Source organism: Lagopus muta, chromosome 4 (assembly GCF_023343835.1).
Source record: "Lagopus muta isolate bLagMut1 chromosome 4, bLagMut1 primary, whole genome shotgun sequence".
Lineage (NCBI taxonomy): Eukaryota > Metazoa > Chordata > Aves > Galliformes > Phasianidae > Lagopus > Lagopus muta.
The window spans coordinates 65,926,850-65,936,662 of NC_064436.1; the positions used below are offsets into that span (position 1 = coordinate 65,926,850).

At 44.3% G+C, this 9,813-nt stretch overlaps 2 protein-coding genes across 4 annotated transcripts in view; one reads left to right on the forward strand and one right to left on the reverse strand.

Annotated features, from left to right (window-relative positions):
- Positions 1-5,874, forward strand: part of SMYD1 (SET and MYND domain containing 1) — a 26,903-nt gene extending 21,029 nt beyond the window's left edge. For both annotated transcript variants that reach the window (XM_048942333.1, XM_048942334.1), the window contains one exon: positions 1,097-5,874. In XM_048942333.1, the coding sequence (XP_048798290.1) occupies positions 1,097-1,255 (159 nt within the window). In that variant the 3' untranslated portion in view covers positions 1,256-5,874. The remainder of the gene's footprint in view (positions 1-1,096) is intronic.
- FABP1 (fatty acid binding protein 1) lies at positions 3,502-8,043 on the reverse strand. 2 transcript variants are annotated; one of them, XM_048942336.1, is made up of 4 exons: positions 7,053-8,043; positions 5,924-6,096; positions 4,142-4,234; positions 3,502-3,611 (listed from the first exon to the last, which is right to left on the reverse strand). In XM_048942336.1, exons 1-4 carry the CDS (start codon positions 7,117-7,119, stop codon positions 3,561-3,563), a joined length of 384 nt encoding a protein of 127 aa, XP_048798293.1. In that variant the 5' UTR covers positions 7,120-8,043; the 3' UTR covers positions 3,502-3,560. The 2 variants fall into 2 exon arrangements, with proteins under 2 accessions (XP_048798293.1, XP_048798292.1); XM_048942335.1 differs by lacking the exon at positions 3,502-3,611 and having other exon boundaries at positions 4,046-4,234; positions 7,053-8,036.
- Between the last annotated feature and the right edge of the window lie 1,770 nt (positions 8,044-9,813).

Consider the following 9,813-nt stretch of genomic DNA (forward strand, 5'->3'; position numbering starts at 1 on the left):
TATGGGAAATTTTCATCCCTGAAAAATATCTTTTGTTCTGCACCAGTAGATGCTTTAAAAATAGCCATTGAGTCCCTGAATCTTTTTTTGAAACACTGAGCCCAAGGGCAGAGCCTCCCATTCTTCATTGCTCTCAGATGGATGGCATTCAATTTGGCTGTATCAAATTACAGATGGTGAACTTGTTCCTGGCTTACCAACCAATATTCCTCATCTTGTATTGATGACCATTCTTCTTTATTTACCACTCCCTAGTCCTTTTGGACTGCAGTTTATTTTTTTTCTCAAATGACTGATATGTGTATTTTTTAGCTTAAGGTCAAGAGCTGCAGATCCCAGGAGAATCACACATGTTGAGCTGTGATGAACTATATATGACTGCATCTGAGGGCTGATCATTTCTTTATCCTTTAACTCTCTCAAATGGCCTGTTGGCTTTATAGTATTCTCCTTTAGTAGCCAAAAAAAACTTACACAGTGCCAAATTAAATCCTTTATTGATGTTAGTCCCCCTAACAGCAGAGCTATAATTTTAGTGCAATTTTATATTATCAGAAGAATGACTGTCTTGTGCCTGAAGTAAAATAGTCTCTTGACTGTTCGCTTCTTTACATCTCATAGGGTAAGACTCCAGCACCTTCATTCCTGTATTTCCCTTTTCACTTTCTTCAGGATGAGAATACTAGATCTTTGACCTCTGTGCTGCTAAACTAAAGGTTGAAGGAACTTACAGACAGGTGTAAAAAGATTTCCTTAAATCCCTTCTGAACTTTTGTCATAGTGCAGCACTATAAATGATTGTTCATAGTGAATCCAGGGATGAGGTTTTCCAGGAGCCTGCAGAAGGGCTGGGTGCAGGAAGGGCTGATGCCTTATTCACCTTTATAGGTCACAGGCAACCAGCTCTGAGAAAGTAAATGCTATTTCTGTCCAGTCAGCCTTGGTTCTGCTGCTGGGACACCTGGAGCAAGAAGAATCAGAGTCATTACATGGCTTAGAACATCCCTGATGGACAGTCCTCATTTTTAGGCAGTGTGTTTTTCACTGGCTTTGAGATCTCCTGCATCACAGGTCTTTAATCTGTTGTGTCTCTCAGGTCATGCGTGTCCAGACAGAGATGGAGCTGCGCATGTTCCAGCAGAATGAGTTCATGTACTACAAGATGAGGGAAGCTGCCCTCAAAAACCAAAAGATTCAAGTCATGCCTGAACCCAGCAATGAGGCCCCACCGAGCCTCTTCCACAAGAAGGAATAAATATTGAGCTTGACACAAAGTCATGCCTGTTAGGTAACACCACCCGTGGGACCTCCAGACATGGGGAATGTGATATGTGAATGTGATACATCCCCAAGGATTGTTTCCAGTGCCACCAGTCTGAGAGCATGGACCAGCGGGGATAGTCCTGAAAATCTCCTGAGAGCTCACAGCAGAAATTCTCTTGGCAAAAGCAACATCATTTTCTACCACAAGCATTAAAAAATCAAAGCAAGAAACCTGCTATAAAATTATTTACGTTCTTATTGAAAGCCAGTTTCTCTCTGGGCGAGTCCTGCAGTCCTCAGTTAAATTTTTAATTGGCTCTGTCCTGATTTTTTTCCATCACTTCCTTGTGATGACATCACTTCTTGCCAGTGATATCTATGTGTGGTTGACCAACAGACAGTACAAGTGGGAAGCTGGTTCCAAGAAGTGTCTTGTATGCCTGTGGGCATCAAGTGCAAAGCAACTAAGAAATAGAGATGGTATTTTGAGTAAAGTGATCTTTTGCTGATGAAAAACTGATGAACAATGGTTCTGCAGGTGACGTGGGTGTAATATCAACCTGTGTGGACTCTGACCACAGTGACTGGGTGCCTAAATGGGATTCGTGTCTAAAGATACATTAGTTAAGAGAAGTTAGTTTGTTAAAAATCACAGTGTCCACAGTGGTGGCAGCAAATGGACGTGAGATAAGTCCATGCCAGATGCCATTCGCAGTAGTGTGGTGCAGTGGCTGTGTGGATTGTCTTTACTGAACAGGCAGTTCTCCAGGAGGGGAACCCCCTTTGCTCAGAGCTGGGGGCTCTGACGCTTACCTGTACCAGTCCTTCATCTTAGGTGCTTAATCAATTTTGCACCGAGCCTGAATGGAGAGAAGGAAAAGTCTAATGGCAATGGATGGATTTCCAAATAACAAAAAGATCTTTGCTGTCTGCCCATCTGTAAATCCAAATTATTTGCTCCAGATCTTCATTGATAACAAAGAGATGAAAAAGGACTGATTATTCAAAAATCCCCTGCCAGCTCCTCAGCAAAATAGCAAGAATAGCAAGAAAACAAAACCAGGCTTTTTCCTCTTGACATTTCTCAGAGATTTTGGTGGTGATCCTCCAGTTCTAAGATGAGTTTGCTGGACACAAACTTCAGCTCTTTAGATGTTGAACTAGATCCTTCCACTTGTCAAGGAGGTACCTATCTGACCTCAACTGTGACAATCTCTATTGGTTTAGTTCCTAACATGAAGATCAATGCCAATCTGCAGCTTGAAAACCTTCTTTGATGGGGAAATTATGGCAGAGATGCACACGAGGACAAATTAGTCCTTTAACAGCACACATTGGAATTGTAGAAGGAGATAGGGAGGCACTGGTGTTGTTTTCCTAACATTCTTATAGCTTTGAATTGTTGTGAGAACATCATCCTAGGTAGGTATATTACACAAGCAGTACACTCATTTCCCAGCAAAAAATCCCAATTAGCTTTCAAGCATAGAGCTTGGAAAAGTCAGCTAAGAAGGGAGAATTTCCTCTCTCCTGATTTCAGAAAACCAGGTCTCCATCCAGCCTGCAGCACCAAGTGTTGAAGTTGACCATGGTGCTCCTATGTCTGCGCTATGAATAACCAGTGCTGACCTTCTCTGAGCAGAGAAAACCTATATTTCATTCCAGAGTTTATATCCAGTAACCCAATTTATCAGGCACAGTTCGTGGCAAAACTGAACACCTAAAGGCTGTCTGGTGCCCTTTGCTGGTTGGAAAGGATGGGGGAGAGACGGTGATGGGGTGGCCAGAGCCTGTAGGTCTGGCTCCTCTTTTGAGTAAGTGAGCATAGGAATGGCTGCTGGGATGCCTCAACTCCCCCAGTGCTGGTCTCTGCCCCAAGGCAGCTTTCCAGGCAGGTTCACCAACATCTGCCACGCTCAACCACCTCGTTCTTTGGCCCTGCCAATCACTTTGATGTCACTTTGGCCAGGTCTTTAAGGAAGGGGACAGAACCCTTTCTCTGGTCTTGGCACAGTGCTTTTCCATCCACCCAGCTGTGTGCAGCCCAGCAGTACGCCCCAAGAAGGACAGTAGTGCCTGAATCTCAGAATGGGGCTGACAAGCAGCAACACAGAGGGTCTCACGATGGCTTGGCTCAGCCTGCTGCCCAGTTTTTTTTCCAGGGTTTTTGTGAGTTTTGGAGGCTTGCACTTTTTTATAGCAACAGCAAAGAGGTTTATTATGAAGATGTTTTCATACAAATTTTACTTTAATGGAACTCATTCTACACAGTAAAATGATAAGTTTGTGCAGGGTCTCTAGACTCTCTTGCTGATTCTCTTGTAGGTGAGGTCTCCCTTTGTCATGGTCTGAAAAACAATAGAAATTGTTAGCTTTGCATTGCACTTGGCTCCAAACCCTACTTGGAAAAGATCTGGTCTTGCAAATCAGCACAGGACTGATCTCCATCTAATCATCTATAAATCAAATTATTAAAGCTTGGGATATATTCATGAGTACCCCAACACAGATAAGGATAATCTGACACTGACTGGAATCAGAATTGTACATTTCCTCTTTACAGGTGCCAGGCCCCACCCTAAACCTATAAATATGGCTGAAAACATGCCCTCATTACATGTAACTTTGATCAGCAGTGCCTGGTAGGATCTCAGAGGGCACTTAGTGAATCAGACTGTTTCAAAAACAATGCCTTCATTGCCTGGTCAACTGATCTGCTTTGGCTACAGAGCCTGAATGCAAGCATGTGCTCATCTCCAGCACCTGTTTAAGGTCTCCAGCATCACTGTAGGCTTTGCAGTGCCTGGTCCCCCTTGCACCCCTGAAGGCAGCTGTCTGCACTGTTAATCTGGTCATTGCCCTTCTCTTCTCCACTTACATGGATGATGGTGTCTCCGTTCAGTTCGGTCACGGATTTCAGCCCCTTCAGGTTAGTAACCAGTTTATTGTTACCTTCCATGTTGACAACACACTGGTAAGAAGGGAAGAGACAAAGGCATTAATGTTAGCACTGCACACCCCCTGCATTTTGTCCTTCCCCTTCTGTACTGAGCTGCTACTGTCTCCTCTGAAAATGCTGGGAGCAAGCTGCTCCCTGGTGATTTAGCTTTCCCAAGAGGAGGGATTGTTGTGCTGGTGATGCCCACAACACAGCAAGAGTATGGGTGTTTACTTTGGGCACTGCAAACCTCTATGAAAGAGATACAATTTTTCTGGAAAGGTCTCAGCTGAATTGGTATGTTTGTTGAGTTTCTGCCCCCCAGGAACTACATGTCTATAAAGGCTTCAGACAGCACTGATGCCCTCAGGGCAGCCTTGATTGATTGTTGAAATTACTCAGAGAAATAACACAGCAAAATCAATTTCTGTTCACCTGTTTGTCCATCTGCACAACATCTTCATCTGCCCTCAAGCTGCTGATTTATGGAAGGTAAAACTTTTTTCCTAACCCCTGGTTTCTGTTCATGGGCCTTCAGGGATGCTAGAAACCACACAAGGCAAATACTGCTCTCAGAGCCCAGCTCATTGGGGCATGTCTTTAGTGATCGTTCCTCCTGCTTTCAATAGTCCCTGCAGTATCAACGTCTCCCGGTGTAGAGCTGCGATGCAATATTTGCCAGTGGTGCCATCTTGACATTTCATGAATCACTGAAAAGTATTGTCCAGGAACTGGAGCTGAGGAACTGGAGTTTCCAGAGTCATAAATCCTCACCCTGCCAAATCATCTCACCCAGTGTGAACAGCAGCAGTGCAAAAGGCTGGCAGACAAGCTAACAGCCTCTGGGACTTAAAAGGACAGGTTTATTGGTTTATGATTCATTGGTTGACTTTCTTGTGCTACCTTTAAGTCAACAAAATGAAGGGAGAGTATGTTTTGTTTTGCAGCATGACAAAATAAACCTCTTTTCACTTCAAACTTTTCAGTCAGAAAGGTTTGCAGTCAGAAGAATTCACCAAAGCCTCTCTGTCCTCTTTTTCCAAAGTGGCTATTAAAATATTGGCTTTCTATATTTCCAATGAAATAACTTTAAAAATACAGAGCTTCATCTACAGAGATGCTGCAGATGAAGAGAGGGGAGGATGTATGGTGCCTTATAGAAGCAGAGGGGAGGTGGAAACCTCAGAGAGCCAGGCTCTGAGTTTGTCAGAAGGTCACACAGCAGTGCACTATCACTTTCAGAAATTTATTTTTAAGAGATTTGCAGAGGGCCTACAAGGAGCAGGGCAGTGAGTGTCACACCTGCAGGCTTGGTTTCAGCAATTAAACCCTTCCCAATGCACTAAATCACACATGCAAACTGCAAGAGGCAGAATTGGTCCGGGGAATTACCCAGCTCTTGCCCTCTACATCTAACACTTTAGATTTAATTCCCTTGATGTGGTTATTCCCTTTAGCCCATGTGCAGGGGGATGACTGGAATGGAACAGGTTGCCCAGAGATGTGGTGGTTGCCTCATCCTAGGAGACATTTAAGGTCAGGCTGGACAGGGCTCTGAGCACCCTGATCTGGCTGTAGGTGTCCCTGTTCATTGCAGGGGAGTTGGGCTGGATAGCCTTTAAGTGTCCCTTCTGACTCAAATGATTCCATAAATGTATGAATCTGTGAGATGCAATGTCCCTCAACCCCTTGGCTTGGACAGAGAGGGATCTGATGTCTCACCTTGACCTTCTCTCCTGTCGGCAGATCCATCTCACACTCCTCCCCAATGGTGAACTCATTGGTCATTACTCTGGGGCCAGCAGTAAAAGTAATCTTGAACTTATTCCCATTCTGCACAATTTCTGAGACACTCTTCAAGTCCTTACCCTTCTGGATATGATCATCAGGAAGCCCTGTGCAGGAACAAGAGATGTTAGAAAGACATTGTAGCCATCACTGGGTGCACTGCTGCTGCCTAATGAATGCAATGGAATCTGAGGGCACACAGCTTGGAGGATTTCTACTCTATTGTGGAAGAGGCTCTCAAGGATGGCAGTTCCTCAATGACCACAAGACTCCAGTGGGAAGGAGTAATAAAAGATAATGTCCTCCTGGGTTTTGTGTGGGAACTAGAGTTCTCCCTTGTTCAAGGAAGTTGTCTAGAAGTAGAACAGCTATCTCACCAGCCAAGAAGGAAGTTTTCCTTCCCTCACTGAAAAGCAAGCAGAGAAAATGGGATAAATCAAGGAAGAAGGAGGAAACCTTTTTTTTCTTTTACATGAGATTCAGAGTCCCATCAGCATGAAGCTGATCTGGCAGACAGGGCCCTTCCTGCACACAGCTATGCAGAGGTAGTGCAGCCCTTCCTGAATCCCTGCTGGAAATCAAGCCAGACACATTCATCACTAAGCATTTAGACAACCTGACTATTCTTCTGATGAATGGTAGAATCTGGAGCTGTGCAGTGGTGAGCAGTGTCCTGCTTACTCTGACATTTCACAATCTGATGGGACAGATCTACCACTGAGTGAAGCTAGCAAGGTCCCGCTGGTTTAGCACGTGTTGCAGCTCCCAGCCTGCTGGCACACGGCTGCAGGACTGCTGGGACTCTCCTGCAAGCTGTAAAATTACACCCAGCATCACTTGACCTCAGGCCATCATTGAGAGTGACGCTTTCCCTTCTATTTTGAGGCCATATCTCCATGCACACTTATTTAGAAAACAACAACTGCAGAGTAACAGACAGAAATAGGAAATCTGACAGATCGCTTTCAGTCTACATCAGCAGCACATCAGCACAGTTGGGCTACTCCAAATATCAGTGGAAACTGCTTAGGCAGAGCAGCACAGAATGCACACAGGCACTTACCAAGGGCTTTCATGAAAGGCTCGAAGTTTTCATGGGACTGGAACTCGTACTTTCCAGTGAAGCTCATGATGGAAGGCTTTCTGTGCTCCCAACACAAGAGAAGATGCCTTGCTGGTATGCACAGCTTGGTTTTATAAGGACCTTTTGCCCTAAAGTTGGTCAGAGGTAAGATGATGTAATTCCTTTATTGCCATGTTCAAACATTAACATAAAACTGGGCAATGGTCAGTGATAAATTGCTCTACAACTTAGAGACCTCGATTTACAGTGCAGGAGCAGAGAAAGTCCCATGTTTTATGGTGGGAGCAACGTGGCATCCATAAACAAACATTAAAAAAAAAAATAATTGCAAGAAGATTAATTGTAAAAGCAACAATCTAATCAGTTTATGGTCTGGATGTGTGCATCTGAAAGGGGAGGAAGTGGGGAGAGATGATGATGTCCCTTGGATACCAGTGGGGTTTCTGGTTTGTGCATGCTGGGTCTTCAGCATGGGCACAAATAGTCATGGCTGTGTGCTGGCAGGATTAGCTCACTCCCTCCTGCAGATGCTTCATGGTTCTTTGTAAATGTGGTTTTTGGTGTAACCCAGATGTAGGGTTACACTGGGTCACAAAACCATCATTGTCCCCTAAGGAAAAACAGGACTCAGATTTAAATTCTAGCAGCCCAGCCTGAAGTTCACGCTCCATCACTATGGCCTTGGCTTCAGAAAGAGCTTTCACATGGATGGATGGATTGGTGGCACCAGTGATCGATCAACCAAAGCTGTTACCAGAGGCCAGTACTAAAATCCCTTTCCTCTCATTTCTCTAGAAAAGACATAGAATCATAGAATCACAAGGTTGGAAATGACCTACAAGATCATCTAGCCCAACCATCTCCTCATCACCATTGCCACCACCTGCACTAAGCCATATCACGCAGCACGTCGTCCAGACACCTCTTGAAACACTGCACAGTAACTTGTGAAGGAGCTTATGGGTAAAAGCTCAGCCCTTGGAGCTGCATTTCTCTCAAATCCTGCATCAGCAGCAAGGCCAGCAGCAGCTCTTTGCTGGGCTCAGTTCCTTCCCTCAAGGCTGAGCTTAGTGCTTGGGCTCCAATCCCATCACTGTCCCCATGGCATGTCCCCAGGCGTCCCAGGTTGCTGCTTCCAAACACTCATTCTGAGGGTTCAGACACCCCAGGCTCAGCTTCTTCTTATCTCCTCTGTCCCTGTTGACATCTCCCAAAGTTATCAATTTTTTTGCCACTTTTCACCCACGTGCCTTCTCCTCTTCATGAGTCTTTCATTCTGCCTTCTCACTGCATATTTGGCCTTTTTGTGGTGGTATGAGAGTGACACTGCCAGATGCCCAGTTCTCACTTATTTACATGTGCAGGCTGGAGTGAATGTGTGTCTGCTAAGTCAGTGGAGAGGCACCTTGGACCTTCCTCAGGTGACCCCAGCCATGTGCAGTGCAGTGACTGCATCTGAGCTGATGTGTAGTTGAGCCAAAGGAGATAAATACGAGAAAATACATCATGAGGAGTATCCCAGAGCTGCTTATCCCTCTCCAACCTCTTCAAAAGAAGCCTATGTGAACAGGGTGTTCCTAAGCATTTCATATTAGGGAAGATGAATCCAACCTTAGGAGCTTGAAGGAGCATCTGATGTTGTCCTCAGCTCCAAGGAAACTTGACAGCTCAGCCACTGCAGATGTCCCAGACCCATGCTTTGCCTGGAAGACCCACATCAGCTTGAAACAAAACAGAACCACCAAGACTAAAACAGCGAATGGGACCAGAGCTCGAGAAAGGATCTAGAAAAGCCCACCAGGTTTTGTCCCACAGAATTTTATATGCCTAATCTGGGTGGCTGAGTTACTTAGAAGTACACAGCACAAGACCAACAGAACATGTGCAGACAAAACAAAGAGGTTTTATTTTTGATCATTGGTAATTTTAAGTAATTTATAATAACAAGTGTTCACTGATTGCATTTCCAGCCTTGACTGCAGTAATCCATAGCCCACTTCTCTCCAAGACTGCAGTTGGGAGCATATTGAATATCTCATATTAAAGGAGGGGACGATACCTAGAGAAGACAGCTTACATTTGAAGTGGGGTGAATTCTCATACAAGTTGCCCATTCTGCTACCATCAGAGTCCTGAACAGTTACATTCTCTTTTTTTCATTTGGTGGAAAATGCCCAGACTATATGAGCTGAATGAATTCCCAGGGGGACTTCTCATTTCATTCCCTGTGGCTTTCTATTTCCCCTACTAAAGAAATGCTAACGTTCTTATAAAAAAAGAAGAAGAAAGAAGAAACCTTTGCTGAATTAAATTTGGCCAGGGTAATTATTACCCAGGCAGGCTTGCTAAGCAAATGCAGTGAGATAAACTTAATCTCAGTAGCAAAGTTCAGAATATTTGTACATCTCTCCACCAGAATATGGGATATTTTAAAACATGAAATCTCTAATTTTCCAGAGACATGGAAAAGCACCTGATCAGCACAAGGCTGAGTCTATTAGCCATGTCATTAAAACTCAGTTCATAGCCTAAATCTTGGGTCTGGTTTGCAGAAAGAGAAAAAGCGAGAATCATTTTCAAATATGATTGAGGCTATGTCTTGTGGAAAGCCGTCAGGTACTTAGTTGTTTAACTTGCTTTGAAGATAATGCATAGGCCCCTAGAAACTTGTCTGAAGAAAAGGACACAATTGTCTCATCTCTCTCTCTTCATCTGAATCAAAGATAAAGATACGCCAAAC